This window comes from Amblyraja radiata, chromosome 20, assembly GCF_010909765.2.
Source record: "Amblyraja radiata isolate CabotCenter1 chromosome 20, sAmbRad1.1.pri, whole genome shotgun sequence".
In the NCBI taxonomy this organism is placed as follows: Eukaryota; Metazoa; Chordata; class Chondrichthyes; order Rajiformes; family Rajidae; genus Amblyraja; species Amblyraja radiata.
Window position 1 is genome coordinate 19,989,107 of NC_045975.1, and position 20,431 is coordinate 20,009,537.

A 20,431-nucleotide genomic window follows, 5' to 3' on the forward strand; every position below is an offset into this window, starting at 1 on the left:
CAGTCTATTCCCCTCAAGACTTTATATGGCTCTATAAGACCAGCTCCTGTGCTCCAAGGAACAGTCATAGTACGCTCAACCGCTCACGACGGCTCAGTCTCTCAAGTCCTGGCAACATCCTCATAAACCACCTCTGCTCTCTTTCCAGGATAATGGCATCCTGCAGGGATGCAGGGTGACCAAAACTGCAGGGTGACCAAAACTTAACATAGTACTCTGAGTGTGTCCTCGCCAACATCTAGTGCCACAGGGATGTATCAGATTAATTCCAGGAAAAGAAGGCTGTACAATGAGCAGGAAATGCCTATACCATTAGAGAGTAAAAGCTTGAGAGGTGATCAGATTTAGATTTGAAAGATACTGTAAAAATTGACAGGTTAAATGTTGATATGTAGATCCCCTGTCTGGAGTGACTGGAGCAAGAAAACATTAACTCATGATAAGAAGTAACTATGTAAGACTACATGAGGAGAAATATCTTTGCTATTGATATTCTGACTGAGTTTGAACATTTTGGAATATGGATATTGAGGATCAGCAAAGAGCCAATAGATGAATAGATCAATAGAATGTCCATTACAGTAGCACAGGAAATTTATGAAACCAAATGTACTTAGGAGATCATGTGTTTGTTTGCTCTTCAATAGGATATGATTCTGTGCTTCAAGCCACTTTCCTGCACAGTTCCTAAATGCACTCAGAATCCAAATTTATTTTATCCTTAACTTTGAAAATGTTTAATGAATGAACAACCACACTACTCAGAGCTACAAGAGCAATACGGTGATTACATTTCTCATATATAGGATCAGTGTAGGTTCAATGGTCAGAATGGTCTCCTTCAATGCAGCAGTAGTCCCACCAGCAATCATGATGTCCCCTAACCACGTCTCTGGACCCAGGAGATAGTGTAATGCTACAAGGCCTTCTGTTATGCTCTAAAAGTCTCCATATAATATCTATATTACTAAAAGTCTGATCTTGACCACTTCCTGTTGTTCTGTATATTGATTTTAGAAAACACACTGCCACTTACGGCTGTGATTTTTTGCCCATCTTACTCAGAGTCCCCCTCGGTTGCGCAGGACAAGAGGGTTTTTCCCATCGATGAAGAATTAAAGAGTTATTAGTGTTTAAAAAATGTTGAGATTCTCTCCTGTCAATCACGCCATGAAGGCCACGGCCTTTCTGGTGGAAGGGGGAAGGGACTATAAAACCCAGAAGTGTGGGCGTGGCTCAGTTTCTGCAAGATGGAGGAGGGAGAGGTCACGACTTGCTGTCTTTAGTGGCCTTGCACCCTGCTTGAAATGGTATGAAACTGCACTTGAATTTAGTGGCCTTGCACCCTGCTTGAAATGGAATTTCAAGGAATAGCCGTGAGTCAACTGCCAGCCCACCAGCTGTGAGTGAGCTGTCAGCACAACAGGCTTGAGTGACTAGGCCGCCAGCCCAAGAATCCATTCAGCCCACAATGTTCATACTAGCTCTCTGGAAACCAGTCCCTTCAGCCCACAACACCCATACTAGCGCTCCTGGCCACCAATATTGGAATTGGTGGAGAGGTGGAATATTGCTTTGGGGGACCAGCCTTCCCATGTGATGCTGGGACCCAACGGGTCCCACTTAGTTTAGTATCTATTAGTCTAGTATCTATTAAAGATTAGGTTGTTTTCAAATGTAGTTACCGTTTATAAAATATCATCTGCGATTACATTCTGGGAGAGATTGCCTTTTTCTCTCTGGAGCAATCCACATCATTGCCCACATAGATTGCCTGTGGGACTTGTGTAATTGTTTTCAATTGTTTTTTCTCTCACTCACTCATTTTCCTATTTGCATTTTCAAAAAGCCAGTCAAACAGTTTTGATTAGTCACTGATTTGGGAAACATAAAGTTCCCGAAACTTTTCGGGAAACATAAAACAACCAATTTGCAAACTGGTAGGTCTCAGGTAGCAGTGGGATAACCAAGTAATTAATTTTTGTGGTAAATATTGACTGCACAGCTCTTTGATTAGTGCCATGGGATCTTTTATATTCACCTGAAATGGCAGGAAGGGGAATTTGCATGGAAAGTAATATTGACTCGACAGATCACTGCTCCAAATAGTTTTGATTGAATGAAAGATAGATGCATGATTATATAGCGCAGTATCAACTTAACGGTGAGTGAAAAGGTACATATAGAAACATAAACATAGTTGTTATTCCTTAAATTTATAGATTCTGTTCGTGGAACAGGGATTTTGGAGATTTTTCAGCCAACTTTCTTCAGACATTCTTGTTTCATATAAACCATATAACCATATAACAATTACAGCACGGAAACAGGCCATCTCGACCCTTCTAGTCCGTGCCGAACACATAATCTCCCCTAGTCCCATATACCTGCGCTCAGACCATAACCCTCCATTCCTTTCCCATCCATATAACTATCCAATTTATTTTTAAATGATAAAAACGAACCTGCCTCCACCACCTTCACTGGAAGCTCATTCCACACAGCTACCACTCTCTGAGTAAAGAAGTTCCCCCTCATGTTACCCCTAAACTTCAGTCCCTTAATTCTCAAGTCATGTCCCCTTGTTTGAATCTTCCCTACTCTCAGTGGGAAAAGCTTTTCCACGTCAACTCTGTCTATCCCTCTCATCATTTTAAAAACCTCTATCAAGTCCCCCCTTAACCTTCTGCGCTCCAAAGAATAAAGCCCTAACTTGTTCAACCTTTCTCTGTAACTTAGTTGCTGAAACCCAGGCAACATTCTAGTAAATCTCCTCTGTACTCGCTCTATTTTGTTGACATCCTTCCTATAATTAGGCGACCAAAATTGTACACCATACTCCAGAATTGGCCTCACCAATGCCTTGTACAATTTTAACATTACATCCCAACTTCTATACTCAATGCTGTGATTTATGGCAAAGCTATTTTTGTCTACATTTTTTAATGTTTTTGGCTTACCCAGAAGTGCAGCATAGAATTCATTCTTTGGAAAAGAAAATAGCATTTAATAGATTGCGTTGGATATATTTGGGCATATGTTGCTGGCATAACAATAACTTGTAATTAGTTAACTTGTGATTTTACTATGTTATTTAATTAGGGAACCAGTTTAGCGGCTAAAAAGATCTCAAAAAGTACTTGGAGTGACTTGATGCAGCCTTTTTTATTGCAACACAATGGATTTACTTTTTCAAAAGTCCAAAGTTTGGTAGAAAGCCTCCTTTTGCGAATGAGCGATGATATAATTTAAGCTTGTCGCCTTGTATGTATTGTTGCAAGTTAAATGGGATGCTTAAAGTATACTGGAAGGGAAGATGCTTGCAACCAAAGATACTAGAGGAGCTCCTCTAGTACCTTTGCTTGCAACCCATCTGAAAAAGGTCCATGTTCTGCATAATTAAGAGCGCCCCTGAACTACTTACTCCATAAAAGCACTGTACTGTATAAATACAAATAATCACCTTCATAATAATTGGAGGAGTTTTGTTTGGACGCACTGTCTGTAGTCAGGTTTCCTCTGTGTGTGTTTTGAACCTAAATGGACGTGGCTGAAAAAACATGTGGGAAGGATTCTTTTAAAGAAAGCAGCTGGTATGCTAAATTTAAAGCCACAGGAAAAAGGAGTCAAATGTTGAGAATAACAAAATGCCGATATGTTTTTTTAACACTGCATGCAAATTTCTGCATCTGTTCTACTCTTGCGTCTGTCATAACACAGATGCCGACAGTGTGGTGTCGTTATAAGTTAAATACAATTATACTTCAGCTCGCATTGGGCTGACCCACTTTGAGGGAATGGCAGCTGGCAGCAGTGTGAACACTGCCACAAGAGATAAAGATATTTTGCTTTACTGGCTGCTGGCTCGGTCTTTTTTTATTCGCCATATTTTAGTAAAAACTTGTCCAGATTTCTGTGAATTTTCATCACTTAGGAAAAGGAATAAGTTTGAAGAATGGGGATGTACATAACTGTTTTTAGTTTATTTTGAGGTCTACAACATACAAATACAAATAAAGTAGATGCTCTGTTGTATAATTTAGCAGAGTGTACAGACCTCAGAACTACAAAACCCGGCTTTTGGAAATAAGGAATAAGATAAGGGGAATAATATAGCATTTAAAAAAATTAAACAAGTTAAATTATACATATGCTAATTCCCAGACAATGTTCATTTGTATAGCATTTGCCATCTGGCGATTTTCATATAAACATCATCAAATTTGACATGGAAAAGTTTAAAAAGGCAGACGTTCAGAGAGGAATTTCCAGGATTTGAGGCTCAAGCCACCGAAGGCAAGGCAGGCAATAATGCAATTAATATCAGAGATGTGAAAGAGGCCGGAAACTGAGCACTTTTGAAGTAATAGAATTGGATGAGATTGGAAGGACTTGAAATACAGGATTAGAGCTTTAAAACTGTGGTTTTGTTTATTGAGGCACCAAAGTAGGCCAACAGTGTGTGGTCTGTGGTCAACATGCCTTGGTGTGAGTTGTTGACAGAACAACTTGCACCAAGAGTTTTGGATGATCGAAAATAAATGAAAAGGGAATCTTGGATCCCAGCCAAGCACAGTTTGAAGTTTCAAAGTCTGAAGGAAATTAAGGTGTAACTGAGTTTCAGCAGCAGGTGGGTTGAGTCGGGAGCAGAACCTGTTGATGTTACAGACCTGCTCAGAAGAAATTACAGATAAAGAAAGACACAAGGGATCATATATCACACCACGATTGCATAAAGTGACATTTCAGAGATTTGGGTGTGAGTGAGAGAGAAAAATGTTTTTGGCCTTTTTATTTAATTGAGTCAAGATTCAACTCATCCCGATGTTCGACAAGTAGGCTGACGATTTAGGAATGTTGGAGAGTCAGGCGAAAGGACAGTAAGTTAGATCTAGGTGTGGAAACTAGTGTGAATTTCTTAGATGATACAGAATGACTGATTTGTGTTGCTGATTATGCCCACCGCCACTGCATTCACTAATGCCCCTGTCCCACTTAGGAAACCTGAATGGAAACCTCTGGTGACCTTGCGCCCCACCCAAGGTTTCCATGAGGTTCCCGGAGGTTTTGGTCACTCTCCCTAATGGTCAAAAGTGGTTTCCGCGTGGTTGAGGCTTCATCTATGTTCCTTCGATTATTTCAACAAAATCAAAACCGGCCTCGACTAAAAATAAGTTGCCGTTTGGTCGAAGCCAGTGCAGTGGGGTCGTTATTTACTTACAGGCAGTCGAAGGCAATCTCCTTCGCTGACCGGACATTTTGATTGGCTCATTGGAGTTTTCAGGACCCAGAAGATCCGCCGGAAGGTAAATGCCCGCTAACTTCATTAAACTTCTTAAAACTGTCTCCACTCCTTCTTCTCCCCTCCCCCCCCTTCTCTCTCCTTCTCTCCCCTTCTCTCCCGCGCTTTCTAAAGGACTTACCATGCTCTTTGGCAGCCGTTTACCTTCCTCTTCATCGCGCGGACAGCGCTCCTCCGCTGTCCCTGGCCCCCACCTTCGCGATGTGTTTGTGTGTGTGTGTGTGTGTGTGTGTGTGTGCGGTCGATAGCAAAGATCCTGTAGGATCTTTGTTCAGTAGATGCAGCTCACGCTTCGGTCGAGGCTTTACAGGCGAGTGACCAAAACCTCTGGCGACTCATGGAAACCTTGGGTGGGACGCAAGGTCACCAGAGGTTTCCGTTCAGGTTTCCTAAGTGGGACAGGGGCATAACAAAGTTAGAAATCTTTACACTTTGCTGTCCTTTTTAGATTACATTTAAAGGACCAATTTTTGCTGTTACCATCCACTGTGTCAGACTTGTTTGCAGACAGACAAGAATTATACAACACAATCAATTATGTAGAAAAAAACTGCACAGATAGGAAGAAAAGACCGGGATAAGACCGAGTAATTTTCCGTCTGGAGGTAGTTATTTGATCTGCAGATAAATAAGTAAATAATATATGATGTACGTTCCTCATAATAAATTTAAATGAATTTTGATTTGCTCAAAATTTTGAATAATAAGCTCATTATTTACTCTCTGTGTGCTTAAACTGCTACAATAAGATTCTGGTCCACTTCCCTGATTAATATAATTTAATCCCAGTTCCAGAATCCAGTGGCATTTTCACTCGCTTTTGAATGAGATTTTTTAAAAAAATTCAAATTTAAGCAGGAAATTATGGACCAAGGGATGTTGTCCATTGTGCACTATTCATTGGTGAGCCTGAGTGTGGCTGGCAGCACCAGGCCTGGAGATGGTGTGCACTCGGGAACAGGGGAATTAGTGGATCCTACTCAGTGGAGTTGGCTGAGAAGGTTCTCCAGATTTATCATTGTGTGGCTCTGGAAATAAAAATGGTTGGAAAATCTGTAACATTTTTGTTTTGTATCAAGTTTTAAATATCACACAGCAAAAAATTTAGCACTTGCACTCTGCCCTCCACTACTTTAAACATCTCAGTCTTTCACAGCCTTGAATGGCTTTTTAAAATGTATTGGCTGCTGTAAGAAAGCTGCAGACAATCTTTGCTCAGCAGGATACCACAAACAAAGTAAACTACATTTTCCACCCGTTTCTGATTTTTGTTTCTGATCTCCAGCATCTGTATTTTCTATGATTTAAAGTGAAATAATATATTTACTGAAGTAGGATTAAAGGATCCTGAATAATTCTGAGTGCATGACCATCAAGGAGCAGTTTATTTTTTGGTAACCCTTACTGCTAAAATTTAACTGACTTTTGTATGATTTATTAACCGTGTTGGATACATATGTCTCTTGTTGATAATCCTTGTCTAAGCTTTCTTTATTTTTCCGCCATTGTTTCTAATAACAGTTTTACTCTTTTAAATTCTATTTTTTATTCACAATTAAAATGCCAAATATTGTATATAGTTTATTTCACTTGAACTGAATGATGTCAAGTTAGGAAAAGGGGAAGTACAACGAGACCTGGGAGTCCCAGTACATCAGTCACTGAAAGTAAGCATGCAGGTAGCACAGTCAGTGAAGAAAGCCAACATATGCCTTCATAACGAGAGGAGTTGAGTATAGGAGCAAAGAGGTCCTTCTGCAGTTGTACAGGGCCCTGATGAGACCACACCTTGAGTATTGTGTGCAGTTTTGGTCTCATAATTTGAGGAAGGACTCAAATCCTTGCTCTTGAGGGATTGCAGCTCATAAGGTTAATTCCGGGGATGGCGGGCTGTCATATGTTGAAAGAATGGAGCAACTGGGCTTGTATTCACTGGAATTTAGAAGGATGATAGGGATTTTATGGAAACATAGAAAATTATTAAGGGTTTGGACACACTAGATGTAGGAAACAAGTTCCCGAGTCCAGAACCAGGGGCCATAGTTTAAGAGTAAGGGGTAGGTCTTATAAGGGGTTGGGGTAGAACTGAGATGAGGAAAAACTTTTTCACACAGAGAGTTGTGAATTTGTGGAATTCTCTGCCTCAGAAGGCAGTGGAGACTGATTCACTGGATGCATTCAAAAGTGAGTTAGATAGAGCTCTTAGGGCTAGCGGAATCAATGGGTATGGGGAGAAGGCAGGATCGGGGTACTGATTGTGGATGATCAGCCATGATTACATTGAATGGCTCGAAGGGCCGAATGGCCTACTCCTGCACCTATTGTCCATGTATCTATATGTAACTAGGTTTACATGTTCTCAGGTGTATGTGGAAACGTGTACCATAACTGAATTATGAATTAAGCACATTTTAATCCCTTGAGTGTTTTTGGTTTTAACAGTGGAAATTAAATTTGCTTCCTGTTTTCATCATCTATCCACAAACATTTTGAGCCAATTGTTGCCTCGGCGCAGTTGGGACTTGACATTGGGTTGGAGCCTTTTAGGCCAAATCATATGAAGCAGACCAAGTTCTGTGGGTAGTAATAGGTCTTACCACGTGAGATGATCATGAAAAATAAGATATTTTGAAGATTTTTAAAAATGTTTGAAACTGCGTGTACCTTCTACATATTTGGTATTTGGGTCCTGACCTGGATAATTTTATGACTGCTTTCAACAGGTCATCAATGTAGATGGAACAGGCCGTAGAATACTTGTGGAAGATAAACTTCCTCACATATTTGGTTTCACTTTGTTGGGTGATTACATCTATTGGACTGACTGGCAGAGACGCAGCATTGAACGTGTTCATAAGCACCGTGCTGAGCGGGAGATTATCATCGATCAGCTACCTGACCTAATGGGATTGAAGGCAACAAGAGTTACAAAAGCATTTGGTATGTAATCTTGGTGGATAATGCTTCATTTCTGTTTATGCAAATTGACTATTGTTGACTGTTTACTACTTTAAACTGCAATAGATAGTGCAGATTGATTGTTGCGTGAGAAACATTTACAGCACAAACAAGCATTTCATTCTCCTCTGCTGAACCAAAGACTCAGAAATCTACAGGTGCCAAGAGCTTTCTATGACATTTTGTGTGATTATTCCTTACATGTAAGGACAAGATCAGATAGCTCCAAATGCCTCAGAATTGAATATCTTACCTATCTTGTATGTCTGCACCATATGTGGAAAATATTGGGCTGGACTATCCGTCAAATGAGCATCCGCTAGGATACCAACAGCCATGCTTTACCTTCCATTGCTCCATCATTGCAGTGGAATCTGGAATTCTCCTAAATCTCTCTGCCTCTCTCCTTCAAAAATCTACTTAAGTCCCATCGCCTTGACGAAGCCACTGCTCAGAATCAAACACCATATGATTGTAGGTACACAAAATTGCTGGGGAAACTCAGCGGGTGCAGCAGCATCTATGGAGCGAAGGAAATAGGCGACGTTTCGGGCCGAAACCCTTCAGACTGAAGAAGGGTTTCGGCCCGAAACGTCGCCTATTTCCTTCGCTCCATAGATGCTGCTGCACCCGCTGAGTTTCCCCAGCAATTTTGTGTAGAGTCTGAAGAAGGGTTTCGGCCCGAAACGTCGCCTATTTCCTTCGCTCCATAGATGCTGCTGCACCCGCTGAGTTTCCCCAGCAATTTTGTGTACCTTCGATATTCCAGCATCTGCAGTTCCCTTTTGAACACCATATGATTGTGCTCCTCTGATGTACCTTGACAAATTAAAGATCAAAATGAATAGACATACCAAGTAGCTGTCAGCATTTCTCTAAGGAACTCCTAGCCAACTCTCATTATGATCCAGCCCCATTACTTGGGAGGGATTTACAGAAGTACCCTTGTTGGACAGTACAATTCACAGGTTCAAGCCAAGAGAAGCTGAAAATGATCTCCCTTTAGACACCAATCTTCAGAGTAATATACTGCTGATGAATTTTGCATATTCAGAGTGGTCTGTGTGTTTCTCATGCAACTACTGTTTACGTGAGAGTACTGTGCGTCATCTCCAATGCAGCAGAACTGTCTTGAGTTACTTTGCTTTATTTTGATGTAATAAATTATTTGAATAATGATATTATTCTATATTGCTGTTACAGGAACAAATCCATGTTCAGAGAATAATGGTGGCTGTAGCCACCTATGTCTATTTGTGCCTCAGGGTCCACGTTGTGGCTGTCCAATGGGCCTGGAGCTAATAATGGACATGAAAACTTGCATTGTACCCGAAGCCTTCCTCTTGTTCTCCAGTAGGGCAGACATCCGTAGAATTTCCTTGGAGACCAATAACAATGATGTGGCAATTCCATTAACAGGAGTGAAGGAAGCGTCTGCTCTTGATTTTGATGTTTCTGATAACAGAATTTACTGGACAGACATTAGCTTAAAGGTAACAGTTATCTGTTCTGAAAATAGATTAGATTTTTTTTGTATGTTAAGGAAATGATTTAGCTTTGAAATCTATTAGTTAACTCAAGAGTAAAGGGCCTGTCCCACCAGCATACGATTGCATGCGTCTAGCGCGACCAGACGGAAGCGAAGTTTGCGCTAAATTCGCGCTATGTACGCGCAAAGTTCGCGCGTGACCTAATTGACGTCATCCTCACCAATCAGCTGGGCAGGAGGCGGGCTGACTGAATTTGGACGTCGCATGGCGTAGGGCGCTGACGTCATCGCGCAACGCCACGCGCTAGGCATACGCCGTCAAGACGCTGCGTACGCCATCAAGACACTGCGTACGCCCTAAATGCGTCTGCGGGCCGACAGGCCGTTGGCGCGCGGAATTTTCGAACAGTGCGGGATTTTCGGAGCCCCACGCAATGTCGGGACCAGCCGCGCACAACTCCATATGCCTCCGCGGTTCGAAGTGGCGGCCGTACACCTCAAGCGACCACGTTTGGTCGCGCTAGATGCATTCAATCGCATGCTGGTGGGACAGGCCCTTTAGATTAGACAAGGCATCTACTATGTGGATTACAAAGGTTTTGTGTACTGGGTGGCTTGTTTCTGTGTTGTAATATTCAATGTTTATATTCACAACAAAGCATAAACGGCAATATTAAAACGTTTGCATATGATGTCGCTCCTAATTAAATAAATGACCTGTATTCAAACACAAAAATACATATATGTTAAAATTGCCAGTAATAGTGAATTAAATTAATACATTGTGAAAAAATATGGTTTGGCAGAGGAACTTGCTGAAAATATGAACAATATTTTTATATTACAGAAATTGGACCATTAGTTTCTCGTTAACACAAATAATGGTTTTGAACACTGTATACAATCAACAAGACAAATAAATACAGTTTCTATGATTTACAGCATAACATGTTTCTACTTGAGAATCTTGGATATATCATAGCATTTACATTGCATGAAGATAAATTGTTTAATTTTCTGGCGGTATCATAATTCATATGAAAATTAGTGAAATCAGAGTTAAAATTTGCACTTTAAAATGGTAATTTTTTGAGAGAAAGAGATCAGCTATTAGATATTACTAGACTAGAATTATTCAATGGTACATAAAACATACTCACGTATAGACTACTTCCTAGTGGATACAAAACTAATCCCTTATACTATGAACTTTTTTCACACAGAGAGTGGTGAATCTCTGGAACTCTCTGCCACAGAGGGTAGTCGAGGCCAGTTCATTGGCTATATTTAAGAGGGAGTTAGATGTGGCCCTTGTGGCTAAGGGGATCAGAGGGTATGGAGAGAAGGCAGGTACGGGATACTGAGTTGGATGATCAGCCATGATCATATTGAATGGCGGTGCAGGCTCGAAGGGCCGAATGGCCTACTCCTGCACCTAATTTCTATGTTTCTATGAACCCTAAATATCACACCAATACGATTTCAGATCACTCCCCGCTAACTTTCGTTTTAAAATTGGAAGGAATCTCTACGAACAAATCGTTCTGGAGGTTTAACTCGCAAATTTTGAAAGACCCACAAGGGAGTATATATCTAAAAAAACAGATGGACCTATTTTTTGAGATAAATGATACACCAGATATATCGCCCACTTTATTATGGGAATCCTTCAAAGCATTTATTAGAGGAGTCATTATCTCGTATCAAGCTTTTCAAAACAAAAAGAATAAGAATGAACAAAGACAATTAGAAGAACAAATCAGACAACTAGATATAGATAATGCTAAAGATCCAACTATGGATAAACATAATAAAATTTTAATACTGAAATTTAAGCTAAATAAATTATTATCAGAGAAGATTATTCCAAATTACAAAATAAGAACATTTTGAATTTGGGGATAAACCCCATAAACTTTTGCCACGCCAACTGAAAAAACGGGAAAAAGATCATGCAATTTTAAAGATCAAATCAGATAGAGGGGAATTATTAACACTACCTAATGATATCAATAAAAGATTTGCTCAATATTATAAGAATTTATACACATCGAAAACGCTAATAGACAATAATAAAGTTTCAGAATTTTTGGACGATTGTAACCTTCCTAAACTAGAATTGAAGGAACAAGAGGAACTGGGAGCACAAATTACAGCTAAGGAAATAGAAGACACAATAAACACACTTAAGAATGGAAAAACACCAGGACCAGACGGATTCAGTAATGAATTTTATAAATGTTTTTACGACATAGTGACCCCACGTCTACAGAAAATGTATACATATGTTTTTAAAGAACAAACCTTACCTGAAACACTAGCAGAATCAACGATCACATTAATACTTAAAAAAGATAAAGATATAGAAGAACCAGGCTCATATAGAGCAATTGCTTTGTTAAATACGGATCAAAAAATATTAGCGAAAACACTAGCTAGAAGACTAAGTCAATATGTCAGTAAATTAATAAATAAGGATCAAACGGGATTTATACCTAAGAGGCTTTCATTTAACAACCTGAGACATCTGTTTAACATAATGCACTCTCACAAACCTCAAGAACAAGAGTTAGCTATCATTTCATTGGACGCAGAAAAAGTGTTTGATCAAGTAGAATGGGATTATATGATTAAAGTATTGCAAAAATTTCAAATGGGAGAGAACTTCATCGCATGGATAAAATTATTATATAACAAACCCACGGCTAGAATATTAACTAATAATATACTATCTACGAAATTCCAATTAACAAGGGGTAATAGACAAGGATGTTCATTATCACCGCTGTTATTCGCTCTGGTAATTGAACCTTTAGCTGAAAAAATTAGAACACACCCGGATATTTACGGTTATAGTACAAAATATTCAAATAACAAAATATCCTTATGCAGACGATGTATTACTGTATATCACAAAACCCCAAATCAGTATACCAAACATATTAAATCTAATTGAGGACTTTGGATCTTTCTCAGGATACAGAATAAACTGGAACAAAAGTGAAATTATGTCGATAAAACCGAAAGACTCAACACATCTCTTGAAATTCCCCTTTAAAATAGCCACAGAAAAATTTTAATATTTAGGAATTGAAATCACTAGAAATTACCACGGTATGTTTAACGTCAATTATAGCCCCTTATTTAAGAAACTAAATAATCTAATCAAATTCTGGAAAACGCTCCCGATGTCTTTAATAGGTCGAATAAATGCTATAAAAATTATCTTTTTACCACAAATCCTATATTTATTTCAATCAATTCCAATATACCTTCCAAAAATGTTTTTTAAAAAACTACTCAGACATTACAAATTTTATATGGGATTACAAATCCCACAGAATACAAAGAGCACACCTTAGTAAACCAAAAGAGATGGGTTGTCTAGCGCTCCCTAACTTTATGTACTATAATTGGGCAGTAAATATTAAAAATATGATTCACCTGCTGGACAACTCTGCCCAGCAGGTGGATTGGATTGTAATGGAGAGAGAGGACTGCGCTCCGTGTAATACAGGAGCGACTCTCCTCTCACCAATGAATCTGAATAACAAATATTACAATAAAAATCCAATGATACATAGTACAATTAGAATTTGGAAACAAATAAAACAGAATCTAAAATTAAGAAATCTATCTCTTTTAATGCCAATAGTCAATAACCCGTCGTTTAAACCCTCAATTATAGATAAATCATTTACACAATGGGAAAGAATGGGAATCAAAACGCTCAGAGACTTGTATGAATTCGGAAAATTATTATCATTTCAACAATTACAACTGAAATATAATTTGAAAAATAATCAATATTTTAAATATCTTCAAATCCGTGACTATCTGAAAAAATACACAAAAGACTATCATAACATGCCCCCAGACTTATTGGATGAAGCCATGAAGACAAAGGCTGAATCAGCAAATCTAATATCATACTTATATAACATTATTTTAAATATAGAAATACCTACAACCGATGGTATTAGAAGAGACTGGGAACAAGAACTAGCTATAAAAATTTCAAAAGAGAGCTGGGATAAACACTTACTATATGTGCATAAATGCTCGATCAACGTACGACATACTCTAATCCAATGTAAAACATTACATAGACTATATTATTCAAAAACTAAAATAAATAAACTTTTCCCCAATGTCTCACCCATTTGTGATAAATGTCAGTCACAAGAAGCTACCATAGCGCACTCTTGTTTTCTGTATAAAAATTCTGGAACAAAATATTTGAAAACTTCACAAAATTATTTAAAATAAAACTTGTACCAAAAGCAGAATGGATCATTTTTGGAATATCGGAAGGTAACCCCGAATTAACCCCGAAGTTTCAAAAGAACTTACTTAATTACGGGCTAATAATGGGAAAAAAGCTTATACTCAAATTTTGGAAAAATGCTCCAATACCAACAATAAAAATGTGGATTTCAAACATGTTCGAAACACTACACTTGGAAGAGATGAGACTCCTCCTAGCAGGCAAAGCAGACCACTTCCAAAAGACGTGGTCTGCATTTACGGAACTATTACAAGCATAAGGTGCAATAGTAATTTAAAATATAAATGGTACCAGGATCTGGTAACGGGGGGTATAAAATAAATTTTTAATAAAAACACGGTTGGTATATCCTTTTTTGTGGAGTTTTGTGTTACAATAGAGCGATTGTTTTTCCTTTTTTTCTTTTCTTTCTAGGGTCTTATTTCCTTTCTTTACTTCCTTCTCTAATTTCTTCCCTAAGGGGCTTTCTTCTCCCAACACTTTCCTGCACCTTCACGACTCTTGCTCACTTTCCTTACTTCTTTTATTTCTACCTTTTTTAAAGCTCAAAAAACGAAGTGGTACAACAAAATGTAATAAGCTTTATGTGATGTGTATTAATGTAATTTACTGTACTTCTAATTTAAAAAAAAAAGAAAAAAAAAAAAAAGATATTACTAGACAAAGTGAGCCTGTCACACGGGAGGCCTGGTCCCCCAGCGCAACCCGTTCCACAACGCAATATTCCACCGCTCACCTGTTCCCCCAACGCAACCCGTTTCCCCAACGCAATATTCCACCACTCACCCATAGCCCCCAACTGCACAGGCGCGGCTCATTTCCCCTCAACCCCCAACATTACCTCCCCTCTTCTTCACGCTCCCTCTTCTTTCCCCTCTCCTCCTTCCCTCCCCTAATCCTTCCCTCACCTCTCACTCCCTCTCCTTTCCCCTACCCTCTGCCACTCTCTCCCTCCATAACTCCTCTCCCCTCCCCACCTCCCTCGTATCTCTCCATCCCCCACCTCCCCACTCCTCACCACCCCCTCTCCCCCACCTACCCCACTCCTCACATCCCCTTAAGCCCCCCCACAATCCATGCTCCTCCCCCACTGGCCTCTATTCCCCACACCCTATGTCACCCTCTCCCCCCTCCTCTCCCTCTGTTCCCCCTCCTCTCAAACTCTTCCTCCTCACCTCCCCAACTTTCCTCCCGCTCCCTCCCTACCCCCTCCTCTCCCTCAATCCCCCACACTCCCTCCTCACCTCCCCAGGATCTCGAGGTTGCTGTTCCTCTCCCTCCTTGAGTGCCCAGAGCAGCAGCAGCCGTCGGCCTCTGTTTTTAAAATCTTACCTGTGTCGCCGTTGTGAAAAAAAGATGTCTACGTCAATTCAGGAAAGGCCCCCACTGCGCAGGCGCGGCTGAGGACCCGTCGGGTGCCCTTGCGACGCCGGTAAATACGCTCACGGGAACTCTCCCCCAACTGCGCATGTGCAGGTGGGGGCTCTGTTTTGAGTTAATTTTTTTTAAACCTTATCTGTTAAAATATACCATCAATCCGAACAAAACTTGTTTCATTTACAGCACAGGACAATGGTGAGTTAGGTGGACAAAAATGCTGGAGAAACTCAGCGGGTGGAGTGAAGGAAATAGGCAATGTTTCGGCCCAAAACATTGCCTATTTCCTTCGTTCCACCCGCTGAGTTTCTCCAGCATTTTTGTCTACCTTCGATTTTTCAGCATCTGCAGTTCCTTCTGGTGAGAAAGGTGGGCCAAAAATGGTAGCGTTATCGTGTACTGTTTTTGCGCAAATAGAGAAACAATGCAAACCTGCAGATAACAAGATGAGAGTTCTAGTTATATATTTAGTGAAGAAGATGATCCTCTTCTCAAGAAATATTCAGTTGATATTTTGATTTCCATGGAAAAAAATATGACAATATTTGAAGCATCTAACAATCTTAGATATTTAATAATTTATGTTGTATGTTTCTCTATAGACCATTAGTCGCGCTTTCATGAATGGAAGCTCTGTCGAACATGTGATTGAATTTGGTCTCGATTACCCAGAAGGAATGGCAGTGGACTGGCTGTCAAAAAACCTTTACTGGGCAGACACAGGCACCAATCGAATTGAGGTGGCACGGCTGGATGGACAATATCGACAGGTTTTAGTGTGGAAAGAGTTGGACAATCCACGGGCTTTGGCTCTTGATCCTTCTGAAGGGTAAGAGAATGAAACGTACCTCATTGAAACGTACAGAATATTGAAAGGCTTGGATAGAGTAGATGCGGAGAGGATGTTTCCAACTAGTGGGAGAGTCTAGGACGAGAGGTCATAGCCTCAGAATTAAAGGACGTTCTTTTAGGAAGGCAGTGATAGATAGATTCTTCATTAGTACAGGTGTCAGAGGTTATGGGGAGAAGGCAGGAGAATGGGGTTAGGAGGGGGAGATTGATCAGCCATGATTGAATGATTGTGTAGACTTGATGGGCCGAATTGCCTAATTCTGCTGCTGTCACTTATGAATGTCCAGTCTGTTAAGATATCTGTTCTAAAAGTTGACAAGGTTTTGTTAGAAACTTGCCCGTTGGATTGAAAGTCAACCAAAACCTGTGGATAACGGAAATAACATCTGTCTTTAAGAGTTACAACATTTCACATTTCAGATTTCTTAGATTGGAGTTTTCAGTTTATTATGCTATCATATTAGTGCCATTAATGTATTTGAAGATGACTTCTATTATTTATCCTAACATGAAGGAATTATCAAGATCTCATGAAGACTGAGAGTTCATAAATAAAAAATAAAACAATAGCAAACTTATCAGTTTGCATGTGTTTTGTCCATTATAAATCAGTCTGTTTTATGTTTCAGTGCATAGTTACCGTGGAATCTTGGGTTTAGATACTGTAAATAGATTATTATGCCAGCATCAGCTATAAAATGTAGAACAACAGGAGCAACGTTAAAACTGCAATAATCCACAAGTCAACATTTTGTTGGAAATCCTGATGGAGCGGCATCTGGCTCATCTTGTTCTGTTCCTGCACTCCTTTTAAACTCATCAGACCCCATTTCTTGCATTCCCTTTAAACTCAACAAGGTTGCCTTCCCCACAGCCCCTTTAAACTCATCTGTTTTCTGCACTCCCTCAGAAAGGCCTAATCCCGACACTCCTTTTAGTACTCAGTGGGATCCTAATCCCACATCCCTTTTAAACTCACTTGGCCTACATTCCCATAATCCCTTTAAACTCAGCAGGAGCCTGTTCCATTGCTCCCTTTAAACTCAGCGGGACCCTGCGTCCAGCACCCCATTTACACTCATTTGTTTCCTTTGAAATTTTTATTATACTACTGCATAGCGTTTGGAAAAAAAAGTGAATTAAATGTGCATGTAGGTATATTAATAAGAATAATTTTCAGTAGAATTCCAGTACAACAGCCCCCCAAGGATTCTGGATTATCAGAGGTTTAGTGTTTACTGTAAATCCATTTGGAATTAATTGTAGAATACTGCAAAGATCAGCTGAATAGGCGTTTTGCAGTGATGCTAACTCAATTGGTAGTACACTGAGGTAATCAACCTTTAAACTTATTGCTGAGGTGAACCTGCAACACCTTAAAATTGATCTTGAGACTTCAATCCTTTGTGAATACATGAGTTATTATTATCTAAGGCTGTATTAGCAAAATTGGCAAACAATAAATTACTATTGAACTTGATACTTGATTTGACATTCAAAATTTGATTTGCTGTAAATTATCGTTCTTTATATTATTCTTGGTGCATGTGTAGTTAATTATGCTTTGTCACCTACTTCTTATGATATCATTGCATCAAGAAGGCAACAAAATGTATTTTATAAAAGCACCTCATGTCTTCATGACAATGGGAATGAGCATCTATTTGGAAGAGGAAGAATAGACCAAAGCATTCATAGATCTTGATTATTAACTCCTTTTGAGAATGAGCTTTATGGAGTGAGTTTGGTCAATCCACTTCTTAATGGATGCAAGTCACATAAAACTACCGTCAATCTGTCAATAATCTACCTTTCCGTTGGGTGTTAGACTTAACTCATTAACTCAGTGATTTGCCAAATCAGAAAGATCATGAGTGAAAGCCTCTTCTCAGAGCCGTCTGTGTATTTTGATTGATAAATAGGATAGGATAGATTTAGAAGGTTATGAGCCAAGCACAGGCATGTGGAACTAGTTAGATGGGGCAAGTTGGTCGGAGTGGGCAAGTTGGACCGAAACACCTGGTTCCATGCTGTATGACGATATCAATAAAGGAAGTCGTAATGTTGCCACCATTCAAATGTGTTGGTTGTTGTCTCACTTTAGTTGGAAGTAAAGTGTTCTACATTTTCAGAGAATATGGAATTGTTTTTAAAGTTTAATGTAATCCTTCAAACTAAACAGAGTATTGGTAATCAAGTCAAGTACTTTTCCGGTTTTTACAGGACATTGCTGTGCACAAATGGCAACCATGTCTCATGTTACAACAGTGAAATAAATTGAACGGTATTTAAGGATGTGTGAGGTGCTGTACTGATCCAGATTACTCAAGAACTTTTAAGATGATAAGAAGTAGAACACTTCTTAGAGATTCAACATGAATTATTCTTGCAGCAGCTTGTTAGTAACTTGATGCTCATGCTGGAAGTCCAATATTGTGACCTATAATTGCAAATAGAACACTTCTTTGAAATGAGAGAATAGAAACATTGTGTATTCCAATGCTTTAACCCAATAACTGTCGGGTTTTACACAAGTTGCCACAGAAAGATTATGATTTTTGAACGATACTAGTGTTCACTTTACCAATATCAGTGAGGCATGATCATATGTGAAATATATTTGCCTCCAAATTACTTTGATATGTCTTTGTTTCCCTGCAACAGGTACATGTATTGGACTGAATGGGGTGGTAAGCCCAGAATTGTTCGCTCCCATATGGATGGCTCCAGTAGTGCCGCTCTGGTAGACAGAGTAGGTCGTGCCAATGGACTTACCATTGACTATGCAGAGAAAAGACTCTATTGGACTGACTTGGATACATCAATGATTGAATCTTCAAATATGCTGGGTAAGAGAAAATCCAGACATGGCCCAAAAATGTTGTGAAATAATGAGAATTACGACTTTGCTCTGTTGTAATTACTTTTCTTTTAAATATGAAACATGTGTCTTTTTAAAAGGTTCTGTGGATTTTGGCTGAGAGGGGATAATGACGTGTTACTTTAAGTTGTTTCCAAAATCGTGGACTGAGAAAAAAACTGCTGCACATTTTTAATTCCAAGTATTTTGCATGCTGGATTGTGTGTTGAATATATCAGTTCAGAGAAATATAACTTTAAGTTTGATGTTCCTCATTGTATGTTTGGCAGTTAAACCACCTGTCAACCTCCCAGATTTGGGGCATCTAGGTGTCTACTCAAAATGAGTCTTCAATCATTTTCCTGTGTACATCAGTGTTTGACAGGTAGTAGCAGAATTCAAATACTAGCAAGATGTTTTGTTTTTCAGTTTCCATCTGTGGTCAGTTTCTTTGGATTAAGATTTGATGGAACAGTCAACTGCTTTCTGTGATTTTTTTTAACTGCTAGAAATTGGGTTTCTTTTACATTAAAAAAATGCTTAAACTGTTGCTGTTCATCCAAAATAAATTGGGTTTAACTAAAGTCTACGTCCTGATCTTATCCAAACCAGGCTCACAATTTTATGTTTGTCTTTTTGCATCATTTATGCATGCATATGAATTGTAAAAGATAATAATTGATTCTTTTGTCATTCACAAATCAAGGACAACAGCGTGAAATTATAGCTGATGATCTTCCTCATCCCTTTGGACTAACCCAGTACCGGGATTATATCTATTGGACTGATTGGAATTTGCGCAGTATTGAGCGTGCTGACAAAATGAATGGACAAAACCGAACACTTATTCAAGGACATTTGGACTATGTGATGGACATCTTAGTTTTTCATTCTTCACGGCAAGATGGTTGGAATGAATGTGTGCAAACCAATGGACACTGTTCTCATCTATGCCTTGCTGTGCCAACTGGCTATAAGTGTGGATGTGCGTCACATTATATACTCGATGGCAATAACAGAACTTGTAGTTGTAAGTCTTTAATTTTATTCCTTCAAAAATTATATTTATTATATATGAATGCTAAGGTTATTTAAATCATTCTTTAGACTTTTATGATCATTTATCTCCAACAAAGGATAAAGGGTGTATAAATGTCGAACAAAAATAATCAGTAACGGTTTCTAAGCTCCTAAGGTAGGTACAACTAAAGTAAATTGAAAGCATAGTTAGCAAAGGTTAGTGAATATTAACCTTTCTTGAATATTAACCATATGCAAAATAGCCATACAGCTGTAGATTTGCAA

At 39.2% G+C, this 20,431-nt stretch overlaps 1 protein-coding gene across 2 annotated transcripts in view; it reads left to right on the forward strand.

The window, feature by feature from the left end:
• Positions 1-20,431, forward strand: part of lrp5 (LDL receptor related protein 5) — a 172,140-nt gene that overhangs the window by 132,841 nt on the left and 18,868 nt on the right. For both annotated transcript variants that reach the window (XM_033038947.1, XM_033038946.1), the window contains exons 8-12: positions 8,026-8,242; positions 9,464-9,753; positions 16,017-16,243; positions 18,931-19,115; positions 19,833-20,156. In XM_033038947.1, coding sequence (XP_032894838.1) covers positions 8,026-8,242; positions 9,464-9,753; positions 16,017-16,243; positions 18,931-19,115; positions 19,833-20,156 — 1,243 coding nt within the window. The remainder of the gene's footprint in view (positions 1-8,025; positions 8,243-9,463; positions 9,754-16,016; positions 16,244-18,930; positions 19,116-19,832; positions 20,157-20,431) is intronic.